Genomic DNA, 18,750 nt, shown 5'->3' with positions numbered 1-18,750 from the left:
TACTATAATAAATATGATAAATATTAGATGTTCCATTAATATAATTAGAAGTTGTGTATACAATATCAAGAAAAAGAATGGTTTAAATGTAAACAGTGAACTTCATAAAATTCTAAGCACACAACTAATATGATGGTATACGTAATCGAAATACATAATGTCAAATTTAGGTACGTCTCTTTGTTCTTCATATATAATATATATATCCATAAAAATCTTCTTATATCATTTATTAATATTAATGGTGAAGATTTTACAAGAATTTCCAAACGAATCTCCTTTACTCTTTAATTCAATTTAAAAAAAAAAACCGATTTTTCATTGAATCGTTTGTGTATTTAAGAGATATTAGAAATGGTGATAACATTATAGATTTCTAATTTTATATTTTATTTTAATCGTATGCGCACGAGTGTTATGATCATTTTCAATAATAACAAACAGAGTGTTATCTATTAGTGTTTCTATGCACGAAGAGACAGATCAATTGTAATCTCGTTATAAGATAAGACATTTTGGCGAAAAAAATCTTTTTGTATCTATTTAAAAGTGTGCTATACATTTTTGAAGAAATTGAAACATTAGATTATATTAAGATTTGAGCTGTTAAAAAAGAATTTGTATTATCGAAGAGATAACTGAATATTAGGCAATATATTGAATACATATAGAATTAGGAAATAATGCATAATCACATATATGTACTGTATATGTAATAATGTTTATATTAACAAGACAGTTTATTAAGAGTTCAATAGAAACAATCATGTAATGCAATATTTTCTCATTTTAATTCTTAGAAAGATGAGTTGACAGAAATTCATCTACAGAGTCTGTATCCCACTTGTGTATATCAAGTACATCTTCAATTTTATTTTCTGCATCATACAATTTAATGACTGGATCTAAACCTCTTACATACTTTATATTGAGATTCTTATACTTTTTCGGTCGATTGCTTTTGATGAAAGCTAAAACAAATATATTAGACATTGAATTTGAAATTATAATATTGTATTATTCGTGCAATATTACATATATAATTGTATATATGAATACCTTGTATTTGTGGATATTGTCCAAATTTACATGTGCACACTTCAAGGACTGCTTTGGGATAGCGTTTTGACAATTCGTAATCATTATCTTTTAGACAACATTCCTTACATGTAGTACTAGAAATGAAAAAGAAGATATATTTACATTTAGAAGACTCGTAATAATTTTTAATAGAATGAAATTTTACATACTAAATTTTTTCTAGATCAGATTTGGTAAAATGTTTGCAAGTTGAGCAAAGCACATTGGCTTTATTAAATCCCAACATTTTACAATCATCTGCCGAAAATTCTGTGACAGCAACGTCCATCTATGAAATTAATTATTAATACCTATCATGATTCCGACAAATTTTGTAGTAATTAATTTTTTAGATTTATAATACGTGTATAAATTATGTTTTAAGAAAAATATGAGATACTTTGAAAATAAAATTCGGATACACACGATTAGTTTTTCTATTACTTACTGCAATGATAAATAAAGATAAAACTGTATATAATAAGTGATTCATTCTTTCAATATGTATATTTAATTAACAAAGCACTAATTTGATATAATTTTTATCTTTAGCGGGGATTTTTTTATTAATAAGTAAATCATTCAGCTCCGCCAGCTCAAAAATCGATAAAATTCTTGAATTCTTCTTCAATGCGTTCCTATCTGAAAAGAAGGAATAGGTTAGAAAAAAGCGTTACTTTGTTCCACGCGAAGCGAGAAATTGTAGAATTTTACCACTATTAACCTCTATCAGCAGAGAGAAGCCTGATAGCGGCCATGCCTGGGATTTAGCTGTTACTTTATTTTGAAGCGCCTCTATATCCACAAAACGACATTGAACTATGTAGCTAATGTCTACGATCGTGTCGGTAATGTCCACGATTTTTTGGTTCGAATCTTCGCCAGGCTTCTTTCTATTAGTACAGACACGCATCACATTCTTATTTGATACTATGATTTTATCGACAGTTTCGCCACGCAGAATGGGTATCTAGTTCCCATATCACAAAAATGAACGCTAGTATATCGATTGATTGTCTGTCTTTAGGCTTGTTCTTTTTGCCTGCACTGTCTGCACCAGTTTTGACAGTGCAATAAGTTGAAGTGAAACAACGTATATCTGTTTCACTTCAACTTATTGCACTGTGGGCACAGTGCAGAGAAAAAGAACAGGCCTTTTGTCTGCTAACGGACCAAAATAATCATGGACATAGGGAAGATTCGAACCACAAATCGTGGACATTACCGACACGATCGTGGATATTGGCTACATAGTTCAATGTCCACGTTTTGTGGATATAGAAGCGCTTCAAAATAAAGTAACAGCTAATGCCTGGTTTATGCTTCGGTTTTAAGGCTTAATCCTAAAATTCAGCCAATAGAGTTCAAATTTCAGTTAGAACTGGCAGCTTTATTGGTTGAATTTTAGGATCTTGGGATTAAGACCTGAAGCATAAACCAGACAAAATCTCGGGCATGGCCGCTCTCATGCCTAGTTCACACTAGGCGCGATGAGCGATGCGCCACGAGCGATAACCAATAAGAATTCTGCTTTACATTGTCGTGTGAGCTAAAGCAAAGCTTTTATTGGATATCGCTTGTCGTACATCGCCCATCGCATCCAGTATGAACTAGTCATCAAGGTAATGTCCCATGTAGTAGGGGAGGCCGAGAGGCTAAATGTGGATTTACTCGAGCGTCGTGGGGACCTATTGGATTGTGAAGATTAGATGCTAAAAAGAAAAAAAGGTTATATGATGTATGCCGTTTCAGTGGTGGGGGAGCGTGTACAGGCTTTCAAAAAAAAAAACAGTGACAATGCAATACTCGAAGCGTGTCAGATATTAATAGTGTAAGCGACCCATGTGTTTCTGATAACGGATAAATATTAATCTGACGGTTTACGTGGTGGGGTTAGCTGTAGGAAGGGGTCAAAAAAGGGGGAAAAAAAAAATCCAGAGCGCATCTCGAGCGTGTCAGATTTTTGAAATGTACACTTTTCTACATGTAATTAACACACCATACCTTAATCTGACGCGCTCGAGTTTTTGAATGATCGATTTTTTTTATTTACTAATCCCCTGGACCCCCGGCTCTGTATAGAGGTTTAATATTTGGTGAGGGTACTTATTAGGGTGCAAGCTTTCCCCCTTTATGTTATTCTGACTCGCTCGAGTAAATCCCAAAATCCCCGCTTGGCCTCCCCTACTAATGGAGCTTTTCGTGCGTAAGCGGATTAGCGGATCGTCAATCACAGAATCGTTCTATTAGATCTGTTTGCAAATTTTGCAAGCAAATCTAACAGAACGATTCTATGATTGGCGATCCGCTAATCCGCTTACGTACGAACCAATCAGAGGGCTGCATTCGCGTCTTAATGGGCTTTCTACCATATATGTAATACTACTATATGGCTAGTGCCTATTAGAGGCCTAGAAAACAGAGATGCGACATTGCGTCGGTTGGGTTAGGTAACCACCGCCATTTTAATTCAATATAAGTGCTCTTGACCTATAAGCTGATGACAGTTGATGCAAAAGGTAGAAAGATTAGATTAGGCTAGGTTAAGTCCGACATTAAATATTCATACAAATAAGAATACTTACACCATAAAAATAGTTTTTTATTGCAATTCGACACTGTATTGTCTAAATTTTTCTCTATATATGTACATACGTTATAAAACTATATCTATTAGATGCAATAGTGAATTAAAATGGCACTCTGATCACGTGATTTAGACAGCCAATCAAGCCATACCCTTCAATGACGCATCTCTGTTTTCTAGGTCTCTTGTGCCTATAAGGGCCAATTTCACCAACGTCGGTTAAGCTAACCGACGGTTAAAGTGTCAATCGTGATTGGTTCATTCTGGTCAAAGACAAATGCGATTAGATAATTCCATTGGAATTAACCGTCGGTTAGCTTAACCGACGTTGGTGAAATTGGCCATAAGAGGGAGTGAGAGGAAGCGGTCCCAGAACCACGGTGCGGGAATATATATTTCCCTCTCTTTCTAAGATTACTTTGAGTGTTGTGCGCATGCGTTGAATTGATCGCATCCGCCAACAGGAAAATAGAGTGCGATCAGTGAGATGACGCGAACAGGTTATGCTCGTTATGCTTATTAGATGTGTGCTGTATACAAACAAAATGGTCCAGATATGTTATTTATGTGGTAAAAAGCCTAATGCGACTGAAAACATTAGTTTGCACAGGTATAAAATCAGTTATATGAACGATTAATATTTACTGTGGCTTGTTTACGTATTGATGCTCTCTGAATTTTCTCAAGTGAAAAATTTCACTCTTCTAAGTGCAAAAAATTTAAATTTGGCTGTTATTTTTAGATTTCCAAAAGAACGACAGCTTCGCTTAAAATGGTTAAGTGCCTGTAATTTATCCGAAGCTGATGATGTATCAAAGGTATACATTTGTTCGTGTCATTTCAAGGATAAAGAGAAAAAAATTAAGTTGTTACGGGGAAAGTTTTTTGGGAACTGTCTACTTCCAGGAGTAGTTCCTTCTATATCAGTGACAAATGCCCAAAAAGTCATGTACATCAGAAATGAAACTGTCCAACGTCAAGATATATCCATCAGGGAAAGTGTATCACTTGAGGGAAAGATGATCTGCGATATTAGTAACGAGCTTGCTACAGTTGTAGACACAAAAGTCAATTATCATCGATCACCTACGTTGTGTGTGTTAAAGGAAATCACAGAACCCACAGATATTGCCAGTGAGAATATACCACATATATCATCAGGAGAAAATTCGAATAATGAAGCTCCTAATGATGATACTGGAGGTATTTGTTAAAGTTATAATATTAATAAAATCCTGATAATACTGTAAATTAAAAATCGGAATTTGAGAAATTATACATCAATATTTGTTTTTCTTTATTACAAATCGAGAAAATTGAAATGACAAAATTAATGTCTATACATAATGGCCCGTATTCAGAACTTTTATCGATAAAAGCGCGCTTTTATCTCTGAAATTCTATAGTATACGTGACGTAAACTGTAGCATATTAGCGCGCTAACATTGTTGTTAGCGCGTTCTGAATACGGGCCAATGTATAATACAATGTATATGCTTCTCTTTTTATTTCAGGTTTTGAAGTAGATGTGTGCACTCCAAAGAAACGCAGAGTTGCAGAACCACGCTTCATTTCTGAAATTTGTGTTTCTGACGTCGCAACTCCCAGAAGAGCTAAACGGGTAATTACACTTGTGAAGCAGAACGATGCCAAGAAACGAGAACAAATAAAACAACTTCATCGCCAAAACAGGAAATTGCTGAAGCGTATCACTTATTTAGAAGACATGATGAAGAATACAAAGTTAGAAACATTATACAATGTATATATGTAAGGCACAGTTGAGTGTAGATGCAGAAATGCCAATGCAGTCTGCAATTAAAAACCGAGGGCCGTATTTGACACCGTCTCCCGATGTATGCTCCATATGCCACATTTTAGAGAAAGTAATTAGACAGTCCTCCAACAACTTACAAATAAAAAATATAAAAACAATTTTGCTTAATCAAATTTTTAGTCAAATAGGCATTCCCTTTTCAAGCAATGTAATGGACGCGCACATAAAAACGCAAGACGTACTGAATAATCATCGAGTTCAGTTGTGTAAATATGTCATAACCTTATATTTAAATGTAAGATTACATCATGAAGCAAAAAGTATATGTCGAGTAAAAACAATTATGTTAGAAATAAGTTTACTAAACTAATATTATTTAATCATCAATAAGATACTGTACTAGGTATTACTTTAAATGAACTTTAATAACTTTAAATAAAACTCTCTCTCTCTCTCTCTAACGTTATCTTTACTTTTTACATCTACTTAACACATGTTTGTTCCAGTACTTACAAGAATACATCCTTAACAGAAATTTAATATTGGTAATAAATATTAAATATTGAAAATTAAATTTGTAGTATTAAAAAATAGTGAAAAATACTTAAAAAATTAAAATATTTAATAAACTGATTATCATGAAATCTCTGTAAGGGATTGCACTGTATTCTTATATACATAACGACATATTGAAAAAATTTATTTCATTAAATTAGGATTAATTTATTTATTTCGACAAAACTGACTCTGTTAACTGTAACAAGGTTATATCCTGAAGCGGAATCAATCACTTTTTCCTTCTTCCTTACACATATATGTATATTTATCCTTCTATTTATCATTGATGGAGGGGATGAATCTGACGCATGCGCACAACGTTCAAAGTAACCTGAGAAAGAGAGAGAAGTATATTCCCGCACCGTGGTTCTGGGAAATGGACTACTCTCTCATCTAGCCACATAGTAGTATTACATATATGGATCTAATACGACTTAATAAAGATGCAAATTCCTTAAGATTTATGACTTATAATTGTGACTTAACACTTATGTCATGTGAGTAACTTATGGCTTATGCCTAGTTCACACTGGATGCGATGGGCGATGAACGACAAGCGATAACCAATAAAAGCTTTGCTTTAGCTCACATGACGATGTAAAGAAGAGTTCTTATTGGTTATCGCTCGTCACGCATCGCTCATCGCGCCTAGTGTGAACTAGGCATTAAGCGGGGAGCACAGCTTTTGCATAACGCATAAAGTATGTGCATAAGGAATTTCATTGGCCCATTTTCTTATGCATGAGTCAATGGACCAATCAAATTCTTTATGTATATGGTTTATGCGTTATGCAAAAGTGTGTGTTTCTCGCCTTAAGCGGGGAGCACAGACTTTTACATAACGCATAAACCATATACATAAAGAATTTGATTGGTCCATTGACTCAGGCATAAGAAAATGGACCAATGAAATTCCTTATGCACATGCTTTATGCGTTATGCAAAAGTATGTGCTCCCCGCTTTATTGTAGAAGGCCCATAAGACGTTACTTAAGACAGTCTTCAAATAAGAACTGACTATGAATACCGACCTATGTTCAGAAAATTTTCACTCAAGTATCACCCAGATATCATTCTATCCTTATTGTTTATCGAACGTTAAATAAGGATGACATGTTACTCAAAGTGCATTTGAGTGGGACTCTAAACACATCATTTTTAAATAACATCATTTTTTTTTACACATTTTTTAATGTATAATTAACTTGTTATTTTAACAATTCCCTTAATCTGTATTTGTTGACCTTTGTCAAAGTAGCTTCCATGTTCGTAATTTATCATTTGAATTTCTAATTTGTATGTCCCGTCCGTAATTGATCCGAAACCGTTTAATTTATTTACATACACCTCAAATTGAACTACATCCGTATTGGAACTATACCAACTTCTGTCGCTGAGCCTGCTCACACGAATAATGGCTCAGCACACTGGACGCTGAAACGCTTGCCGCGCGGCAAGCGTTATTATGGCTCTAGTGTGCTGGGTATCGATTATGTAACTTTTTTTCTAGGGCAAAAACGTGAAAAGTGAAAATTTTTTTATATATATGTGTGTATATGTTCATATATACATTCATAAAAATTTTCACTTTTCACGTTGCCGCTCTAGATAAAAAGTTACATGATTGATACCCTGGAGCCATAATTTCGTATTCTCACGAGGTGAAATCAACCAACTGGGTGAGTTTCTCACTTTCGTCATTTTCACTCAATCCGAAAACCGTAATAGGTCCCTTGATCGAAAACGCCATTAAAGTTTCCAGAATATTCTAGAATTTCTGGAAGCATCCCGATTAATCCATTTGACTCACTTAAGTTCCTTTATATTCTCGAAATTTAAAAAAAAACTATATCCTCCGTAATGGGATACGTTTGGCTTACATACCGCATTGTTTTAAATTACGTTTAAGTGCAAGAGGAGCAAAAAGTCCAGTCTCGTGCTTTCAATTGGTCGAACTCCACGGGAGTGTGGCACGCGCGCGTCACGTGGGCAGGACACGCGCAGTAGGACACGATTTGAAGGAAACCTGCTGGCGCCCCTGTGGCGGTTTTTGTTCGTGATTCGAGCGCGGCCATATTGCCTCTCGTGGTTCTCTCTCGTCCGTAGGAGGTAGGAAAGGTGGTGCGCGGTTCCGGCGGTGACCGAATTTCTAGGGAGGCGATGTTTGCGACGCGCGTGTGCGTTTCGTAACGGTCGTCGTGCAGCGACGAGTGCAGGGAGTGAGAACGGCTAATCATGCCCAGGGAAGGCGGTAATCCGGCCGGCAGGCGGCCGTCGTCGCGCAATGCGAAGCCCTACGACGCGAACAACGTGAGTAGCCACCTCGTCACCACGACAAGCGACCGCCGCGTGCCCGCGACGGAGATGGGCCGCGCGCCCTTCACGCGCCCTTTCGTCCCCAGGGTAGCACAGCGATCGGATCGACGACGAGTACCGACTCCTTGCCGCATGATGTCCCGCATACCCACCCTTTCCCTACGACGTGATACCCCCGCGCAATGCCCACGGTGTCACGGTTATGTGAGTGAGCCCGATGATAACCTCAATTTCCTCCCCGTGTCGCGCGCGCGAACACTCGCGAGACATTTCCGACGAACGGTAATTGCTGCAGCGCGACTCCGTCGCGGAGCAGTGCATCCGTTCGTTCATGTAAGCCTCCGGGAGTTTAAGAAACACGAATTGTATACCTCTATGCGTCTCTTTCTCTTTTTTCTTTCTTGCGTCCCCCTCCTTGCTGAGCATCGCGCGCTCTGCGTAGGTCTTCGCGCAAATCTTCACGGTTACGTTGTGCGGTAACACGACTTAAAATGTAGCTTGAGAAATTTATTTTTGCTTACTGCCTAATCAAGTAAAAAGTATGAACTCGGTAAAATTTACAATATAATGTTATTTTTACTCCAAATTTGCAAGACTTTCGTTATTTGATTTTATTTAAAAATATTGTTATCAATCTTATAGAATACAAATATTTTTATATATTTTTATGTTGCTTGTAGTATATTTCAGTCTAATAGAGATATCAACAATTGCGATGTAAAATGTTATCATAATATATAAATTTGCATCATTATACATATATTCATAATTTGTCTATTTATATTCTTTATAGTCATTTGTGAGAAAAGTGGCAACCAAGGTAACAGATTTTATACCACAGTCATCATGGATTAGTAAGTGGTTCAATACCTCTCAAAGTAATGAAGATGCATTAGAAGGTAGAGGGAATATTGAAGAGACAGAATTTAAGGATGATGTGCAGCAGCCTCCTCCTAGCAAACGACCACGTATTCGTATGGATATGATTCATCCACCTGGCACATTTTCTATACAAACAAGAGTTAAAACTGCTTTAAATACAATTGAACCCTCTAAAGAACAATATCCTATTCATAATGAAATGGTAACTGAACAAATTTATTTGACGAAATGTATGTGGAGGTAGTTTGCTTATTAGAACTTATTTACAGACGGAAGATTTTGCAACAGCTGGACCAAGTGGAATAGGACATTTAAGGACTTCGACTCCTGCGGTACAAGCAGACATTAGGACTGTAACGTCTCATAGGTCTGACTTAAATTCGTTAGCTTTGACTAATAACGGAATAGCAAATGGAATGGATGATAATTCGGAATCCAGTGAAAGTACTAGCGGATGCAGTTCGCTTATTCCACAGATAAATAGGCATGAAGGCTCATCAAACTTGTTGTACAGTTCAATGTTTACTAGTAGAAAGAGGCATCTTGATGATAAATTGACATTTAGTGAGTATTAATCCTATATTATATGTAAAAGTTAATCATAAATACGTGATATTAAATTAGTTAATCTTTAGAAAAAGGTGATATTTTTAAATTTTACAGCTTTTTCTCAAGTAAGATTTGTTAATAATTCGTATTTTTTGTTGTATTCTTTGCCTCAAAGTATAATATTCAGCAATACTCTGTTTTCCTGTCCTGTAAAGTTTAATTAAATGTGTTAATTAAATCATTTACGTTTTGTACTTTGTTGAATTGTTATTTTTTTAAAGGATATTAAAATGTCGACATGTAGTATATGAGTATTATCCTTTTGTTTCAGCTAATCATTTACAATCTCCAAGGTCTTTGTTTTTAGACAGTAATTCTCGCGATTCTTTAAGCAGTCGTAGACCGAGTTTTAATGCATCGATTATAACAAATGCTGTAGATCGTGCATCTCCGCTATCTTCTCCTTTTTATAGTGGTAATATTACTTTCGGAGGTGCAAATGCAGTAGGTCTTTATAAACGAAGTCGTAATATTTTTAACAATTCAAATGAGGTATGTATCCTCAGTATGAAGGAAGTTTCGTTCTCTTGTGTCTTGAATTATTTTAAACAATTATATAATATTATTGATATAATAGATTATAGATTTCGAATTATATATTTATTTTAGATACAACTTAAAGTACCAAGGAGAACAAGTGTTGAAGTTAAACCTTCTGATGCAGTAGGAGTTGATTCATCGGGTATGAGTCAAACCGCCAAAAAGATATTGGAAGCATTAGAACACTTTTCTTCACCTGTATCCGACGCAAAAAAAATTCCATTAAAAAACACAAGTAATGCTATGTCTTCGGTAAGCAGGAAAAGAACGCGAGAAGAGATACCGAATCCATCTGCTAGGATTGGTCTGCGTCATTTGACGCGTGAATTAACAGTACCAACCGTCCCTGATATATTGAAACTAAGGCGAAGACAAAAGCTACAAGATACAACTCTTGTGGCTAGAAAGATCGTTTCCGCTCGTAGCGATCCACCTCCGCCTCCGCAAGAATATCGGTTAAGGTACGTTTACCAAACGTAGTTTTGTGCGTTTGTTATTCACATACAAATCCATGTTTTTCAAAGATAAATACTTTAATTTTTTTTGTAGAACGGAGGATACCGATAGTGAAAAGTACCGCGGAAAGTTAAAGGGCAAATCTAAAATAAATTTAGAGCAAGAAGAAACGGTGGCGCCAGTAAATTTGCCGAACATACCTTTACCGATAACAACGTTACCTAATTTCAATTTTACCTTACCACCCCCTGCTTCACATTCCGCAGGCAAAACTATAGCAAATAAAGAAAATTCTTTTACATTTGCTAGTCCTATCAAAGTAACAGATGCTGGAAAAAGTTTGCAGTCTGTCAACAATTTCACTTTTAGTAATCCGATCAACGCTGAAGACTGCGCGAATAATTTGACTGATTCAAATTCACATTCATTAACCGAGAAAGGATTTACTGTTGATTGTGCGAAAACATCCGCACCAAATTTCATTTGGAGTGGCTCATCCACAGCACCCAGATTAAAAGCAAAAGTAAAAAACGTGTCTACAATGCCGCAAGAATTGAAATCAGGAAGTGTTATGGATATTTTCAAATCTAGTAAAATAGAATTTAATTTAATTGGACAAGCGAATTCGGGATTGACTTCTGAAACAACACACAATGATAAAAATATCAGTTTAGATTCTGATATTACAAACATGCACGATACAGAATCATCTTGGGAGTGTAGCGAATGCATGATCAGGAACAATAGTACAGACAAACAGTGTACTGCATGTAAAATGTCTCGGTTAAATCCTAATGATAAAACTTCATTACCCTCAACGTCAACAACAGATACAGTTGAGGAAACAAAGTCAATTGAGAACGATTGTTTCGGATCTCAGTTTAAACTATCTGCAAATCAATGGGAGTGTACGACTTGCTGTGTAAGAAACAAGCAAAGTAACATCACGTGTGTAGCATGCACTACACCAAAATCAGGAAGTAGTTCTGCGATGCAACAAACTGTTAAGTCTCAAAATTTTGATCTAATAGATAAGTTTAAACCAGCCGAAGGATCGTGGGAATGCTCCGGTTGTTTACTAAGAAATGCAGCGAACGTTATTACATGTCCTTGTTGCAATACGTCTAAACCTACTACTTCTGTAAAAACAAAACCGAAGGAAATGACGAATAAAGAGTCATCTGCACAGAAGTTAAACACTAATACAGAAGTCACGGCAATGAAAGAAATATCTAATTCCGAAATAATAAACAAATTTAAACCAAGCAAAGATTCCTGGGAGTGTCCAGGATGCCTTGTTAGAAATAACAGTTCTGTTGCCACCTGTCCTTGTTGCAGCACACCTAAACCTAGTTCTGTTGGAGGACCGAGCAAAGCGGAACAGACTTCAAGTAATGGGTTTGGAGACAAATTTAAGAAACCAGAAGGTTCGTGGACTTGCGATTCTTGCATGCTACAAAATGACGCAAAACATATGGAATGTGTAGCTTGTCAAGCTTCAAAACCTGGTATTGTAAAATCAAACAAATCTTCTACCTTGCAATTTAAGTTTGGTGGTGTATCGTCTGGTATAACAAACTTAACTGATCAACCAGGTGGATTTAAGTTTGGTATAGATAAATCTGACAATCAATCTAAATCTGACACATCTCCCTTAAACGGATTTAAATTTGGTAATGCACAACAGAATAGTGGTACGGCACAATTTACATTTGGCATTCCAAAGGAAGAGAGTAAAGCTGTAAATAAAGCAGCTAAAACTAATAGTGTCACTACGTCTTCTTCTAGTAGTACAGGATTTGTACTCAATGTAAAAAGTTCTGAAAAATCCGAATCTACCAATCAAAACCAAGAATCTAAACAGGAAACACTTTTTGGTATATCAAAATGCGATAGTTCAACAATAGCAAGTGAGAAACAAAATACAAACATTGTGTCCAGTGCTCCATCGACTGCTCCTTCATTCTCCTTTATGGCAGGCTTTACTTTTCCAACCAAGAATCAGCGTGTTCAAAGTTCTCCAAAAAAGACTTCCTTTGCAATCACTGTGACAGAAAGTTCCAAACCAGCACCGACAACTGATACGGTACCAATTAGTACTAATACGACGTTATCGTCGTTATTGACACAAAAAAATATTACAAAGAATACATTAGACGCAAAATCGGAACCGACATTCTCATTCGGGGTACCAAGCAGTGTAAGCACTGCTACTACAACTTCCACGAATGCAACGACTACTTGTCTTCCAACTTTTGCTCAACCTACTTTCACATTTTCCGATACAAAGACGACATCTCAATCAACTACAATACCATCTTTTAGCCAAGTTCCGACGTCATCTGCCACGTTATCTACAAGCGTGTCGTACGGAGAAAAGACAACCGAGACTACTCCAACTAATAAAGCCGCAAACAATATACCGGTCGCTACGCTCTTCCCGATCGTCTCGAGTTCCACATCACTGTTCACCAATGAGTCGAAAACGACAATAGCATTCGGCACAGATAAACCGTCGTCATTCACCACAACGGGCAGCAAACCATCAGGATTTGTCATTCCCGAGAACAAAGCTAATGTTCCAACGTTCGGCAGTAACACCGAGAGTAAACCACCAATTTTTGCTACACGGGAAACGAAGTTAGCTGTATTCAATTCACCTACGGCAAACTCTCTATCAACGTTCGTCACACCGTCTAATAGTGCTACTTCGACACCTTTTGGATCAACTAATACCCCGGCCTTTAGAAATAATACATCTGCTTTTGGCAGTGCTACGACAACATCTACTATATTTTCAACCACCAAGCCCATCGAGACTAATGCTGCATCAAACAACTCTTTATTCACGTTCGGCTCGGCTTCATCGCAACAGTCAGCAAGCGGCGGATTTAACTTCTCTGCAAATGTTAATCCGGTTACGTCACCTACGAAGCCGCTCTTTACGTTTGGTAGTAATTCAAATACGCCACAGAATAGTAATAACACATTCAGTAGTGATACATTTGGAGCTAATTCCACTCCAACAAACGCCAATTTTGCGTTTAATCCACCTAAACAAGAAACACCGGCGACATTTGGTCAAGGCGCAGTGGCAACTCCAATATTCGGTGCTCCACAAGCAAACCCACAAACTCCAGCAACATCATCGTTCTCGACTACTCCTTCATCCAGTACAGGATTCAATTTTGGATCTACAGCTCCAATTGCTGCGACATCAGGAGGTTTTAACTTTGGAGGAATGGTAAATATAAAAATTTTTATTTATATATATTTAAAATGTTGAGATTTAAAAATTAATTATTACTATGTATTATAATCTGTATTTTTATGTTTTCTTCAATTAACATTGTTGTAATGTTGCAGTCATCTACATCTGCGTCATCCGAAGGATTCAACTTTAATTCTCCTGCTTCTACTTCCACAGTAGCGTTCGATCCCAATAGTCGGCCTTCGTTCAATTTCACCAAAGGAAGTGCGCCAACGGCATTTAAGTAAATATCTTTTTCTCGTATTTATATATTTATACTTATATAGGATACGTACTAAATGTATCATTCTTTTATAGCGCTCCACCCCAATCGGCAGCAGCTCCACGGAAAATCAAAAAAGCATTTCGAAGATGCGTGCGATAGAGAGCATATGACAACACGTTCACATATACACTCAGGTGCGTCTACATCTGTATGTGTTTCTGAGTGTGTCTTTGTTAAGCCCGTTATATAAAATGATGTACAATGAAATTCTGTCATACATCAATCAATTGCAGTGTGGTGGTATATACCAAGCATCTGTAATATAGTAACCCAAAGCTAACCGAACATGCTTGCGTACAACCACTTGTGTTCTCTCTCTCTGCAGGAAATGTAAATTATAAATTATTTAAATTATACAAGTTATAATGAAAATAATATCTTGGAGTTGGCATGAAGCCAGTAAATCGTGGTGGCGTTACATTACTAATAAGACCTTACCAAAAAAATTGGACGTGATGTATATGACATGACGTACTCAAGATAGAATACATATTTGCCGAAATCGAAAAGTACCTCGATAAAGAAAATTAATAAGCACTTGACGTGTGCAATTGATAAGAAATATACTAGTGGGAAATGACCACCTATTCATAGGTAAGTATAAGTCAGTCACAGCTCGTAGCACACTTTGTAGAAGGATCTTGATGCGAAATTTATTGAATTTAGTTTAAAAGCACAGAAATCATAATTTGTGAACGAAACATATATACCTATATCAAAACAGATAAATACTAACACTTAAATATCTTTAGTGTATTTAAATTTTAACAAAATTTGTCAAATAAAGCAAGATAAGTTTGGGAAAAATAACATTATTTTCATAATAATTTTAAATTAATTACATTAATTTTATGTAATATTATTTCATAATGATTTCATTATATATAATTTTTTTCAAATGTAATATATTTTTTAGAGCATTTTTTTCATATAAAATATCAAATATTCAATAGTTATTTAATCTATTAAAAAATATTTGTGCTTTTTATATTCATGTAAATTATATTTTCACATTTTTGATAAGTTTATATCAATTTCTTTTTTCTCAAAATTTTGCACGATTTTGTATAATTGAATTATCATACAAGTGTTTATAACAATGCTAATTTAAGGACACTTAAGAACATTGTGACAGTACGAGCATTGTGAATTGACTATATATCAATAAAGTCCCACTATACGTACATATATACATACATACATATATATACATAGATATTAATTATATTTCAATTAGAATTTCGTGGGCAGCCCTACACAATCTTTGTAGAACTAGTCCAGGGAAAGTGTAAGATACACAAAAATGGCATTCGGATAGTACAAACTGACGATTACTAAACGTTTCCATTGAGTAGTCGAAATTATATATATTTTTTTTATATATTGAATGAAATAATCCTATAAGAAAATACTGAATGCCATTTTGATAGGATTATATTATAATGTTGTGTGTTTTACCATAGAGTGAGTGAAATAAATTTGAAAGAAGGATGTTGAATGAAGATAAATTATTATGGGGCTTCTAAAGAGTTCTTTCTGATATTTTATTGGATATAATTTTTATTTTTGACAAATTTCTGAAATTTTCGAATTATGTACTAATTTTTATTTATTAATATGTGCTCATATAGTGGGACGTAAATAAATAAAGATTTAATTAAATTTAAACAAGATGTTTTATTTATAACATCTTAAATATTTTTAAGATAAAATAAAAAATTTTGTAAAATTTCATATTCTATTGTTACAAATAATAAGAAATATTTAATTTATCATCCTTTTAATATCTTTTATGATGATGTAACGTATTAGATTTTTGTGCAATTCTTAGAATGACACAATTTTTGAAATTACTCAAACAACTGTGTGTGGGATTGTCAAACAATCCTTTTTAGAAGTCCCCTAAAGTGGAAAGTAGTTAGATGGCATGTAATAATGATTCATTAATTATTGAAATCATGCACATCTTATTTAATAATTAATTGTGTATATTGTTGACTTAGACTCGACAGTAGCCAAGAATAACTCGGCACATGACCTATCTTATGCCATATTAGATACCTAGGTACAAAACATTCTGTTAAACATTGTTTATCCATTGTTATGTAATATTTACATGTAAACATTTAGTTCTGTACATTGTTAAGAGACAAAAATTCATACGATAGTTTCTACATAGACTTATATTTTTTAACATTGTGTTAAAATATCCTTTGTAGGTACGTTTTTCATTTAAGATATAAACGACATTGATTAAATACATAATGCCAGTGTATGGGTGATTTCAAGAAAACTGTGATGCAGGTATGTGTAAAGTTAATGAAGCGCGCGCGCGTACGAATAAATAGTTAATAACTTAAAAATTCGCATAGATGAAATTATTTTAGTTTTTAAGCAAATTCCCATACCTTAACAATGTCTACAAAGGATGTTTTGAACGTAAGCATTTGACAAGACACTGTTTTACATGATTGCAAAATGAAGATAATATAATTAATGGTAAAGTGAGGCTGCGCTGAGATATGTCTATGCTGCTGTCCTACACTGTGAACATTCTCTGTTGAGGCTGTGTCGTCCATTTGTCTATGAATAGACAAATTTCCAAATTTATCAGTATATCGAATATTGTCTACCGAGACAATATCTTTGTATTAAATTTCGCATATATGGCCTTACAATTACATAATGAACGTGTAATGTAGATGTATTAAACAACTATAAAGCATATTGGAATTGTTTTGTAGCACTTTATATAACTCTCCATTGTAATATGTTTGCATAAACATCTGAAAAGTACTGCATTAAAAATGTTCAACACAATAGATATGTAACATCCCATATCTGATAGAATTTTCTTTTTTTCATATTGTTTAAAATAGAAAATATTTTAATATTATGTGTGTGTATATACAGAGTGTTCAGCGAAACGATCCGCACGATTTTTTAAACATTTTCGATGGTTAAAGAGAAAGATTGGAAAGTGAATCTGAGCTACAACACGCAATAAAAAAAAATATTTAAAACATATTTTTTCATAAAGAAATCGAAATCTTAAATCTTTTAAATGGCATCATAAAATTTTTTCCATACTGTAAGAATATTCAAAATGGATTCAAATCACTATAAAATAACAAAATATCACTTTTATTGATGTTTTATTGATTTTATTTATACTTTATCAAATATTCACATCATTATTTTTAACAGCAGTATTTACAATCTCTGACTAAACACAAACATAAACATACAAACATGTACGTATAAACACGTACATAAACATGTTTTATTGATATTTTTTTATTGCGTATTGCAGCCTAAATAAATATTCACCGTTCAACCTTTCTCTTTAACCATCGGAAGTGTTTAAAAAATCATGCGTTATGCTGAACATTCTGTGTATTATGTACACACACGATATTAAAATTTATATATATGTATAAAATTGTAGGTAGTATTTTTTTGCAGACTTACAAAGTGCATTGGATTATATATTCCTTTATATATGTAACATTATTAATATTTCCTTTTATGTACATCAATAGAGATAACAAAGTTTTATGATGACTATTTTTCGTAATATTCCTATGAGCCATGGGATGTTATAGTATGTCAAATATTCTGAGGCCTTATTATAATCTTAGTCCATTGGAAATTATGCATTGTACTGAATTTTTCTGAATATCTCGAGAATGCATTAAGCTATTATCTAATAAAGTTCAGAAATGAGGGAGATTGTTATGAAATAAATCCAATGACTGACTGTAATTAAATAAAATAATACATGGGAGAATGTTCACTGTATGCTTCAGGTGCTATGGGGATGGTGTTACATTCTCATGACATGATGTAACATTAGTTAATATGAAAAACGCATTGGTGTTTCTCAACCGATAAATCATAGAACAATTCGGAAGACACTTATTAGAACATGTAATATGCAAGAGATATAAGAAAAGCCATCTTTATTCGCACAAGTCGACGAAATACGCTTATGGTTAAAAACATTTCTTTTTTTTTATATATATATTATACTTCACTGAAAATGTATTATATCTTTAAATCTTAAAATTTGTATAAGTCACAATTTCTTCCTTTAAGATGATACGTTAAATTTATTAAAAGCATTTTAATTTTATGTATAATGTATAGACATAAACGACATTAATAATACTCACAATAATAATAAAAATATATGTTAGATATACGGAATTTTTCCTTGTGAAACAGAATTTTCTCTTTCTTTCTCTTTCTCTAAAGAATTACTGCTTCGATTCTTTATCTGTAATGAATAAAGGTGACATTGCCTTAATGGATAGCACTTGTAATATTTAAAAGTTACTTAGAGCTTGTGTTGAGAAACACCGTATAGGATACATGAACATTATATATATATATATTATATATAAAAT

General features: G+C 34.3%; 3 protein-coding genes across 3 annotated transcripts; 2 read left to right on the top strand and 1 right to left on the bottom strand.

Moving 5' to 3' along the window:
- Nucleotides 1-787: 787 nt before the first annotated feature.
- Nucleotides 788-1,603, bottom strand: LOC108771744 (15 kDa selenoprotein). Its single transcript, XM_018537110.1, has 4 exons — nt 1,529-1,603; nt 1,251-1,369; nt 1,060-1,175; nt 788-971 (listed from the first exon to the last, which is right to left on the bottom strand). Exons 1-4 carry the CDS (start codon nt 1,571-1,573, stop codon nt 790-792), a joined length of 462 nt encoding a protein of 153 aa, XP_018392612.1. The 5' UTR covers nt 1,574-1,603; the 3' UTR covers nt 788-789.
- A 2,835-nt stretch (nt 1,604-4,438) lies between these two features.
- LOC108771733 (uncharacterized) lies at nt 4,439-5,754 on the top strand. Its single transcript, XM_018537099.1, has 2 exons — nt 4,439-4,870; nt 5,182-5,754. The coding sequence occupies exons 1-2, from the start codon at nt 4,615-4,617 to the stop codon at nt 5,439-5,441; spliced, it is 516 nt and encodes a 171-aa protein (XP_018392601.1). The 5' UTR covers nt 4,439-4,614; the 3' UTR covers nt 5,442-5,754.
- A 2,366-nt stretch (nt 5,755-8,120) lies between these two features.
- Nucleotides 8,121-14,665, top strand: LOC108771431 (nuclear pore complex protein Nup153). The gene is made up of 8 exons (XM_018536723.1): nt 8,121-8,312; nt 9,112-9,402; nt 9,470-9,764; nt 10,081-10,301; nt 10,419-10,810; nt 10,899-14,049; nt 14,172-14,299; nt 14,374-14,665. Exons 1-8 carry the CDS (start codon nt 8,238-8,240, stop codon nt 14,438-14,440), a joined length of 4,620 nt encoding a protein of 1,539 aa, XP_018392225.1. The 5' UTR covers nt 8,121-8,237; the 3' UTR covers nt 14,441-14,665.
- The last annotated feature ends 4,085 nt before the right edge of the window (nt 14,666-18,750 follow it).

Source organism: Cyphomyrmex costatus, unplaced genomic scaffold (assembly GCF_001594065.2).
Source record: "Cyphomyrmex costatus isolate MS0001 unplaced genomic scaffold, Ccosl1.0 scaffold100, whole genome shotgun sequence".
In the NCBI taxonomy this organism is placed as follows: domain Eukaryota; kingdom Metazoa; phylum Arthropoda; class Insecta; order Hymenoptera; family Formicidae; genus Cyphomyrmex; species Cyphomyrmex costatus.
Note: the sequence above shows the minus strand (reverse complement) of the source record. Positions and strands in the feature narration are given on the sequence as shown.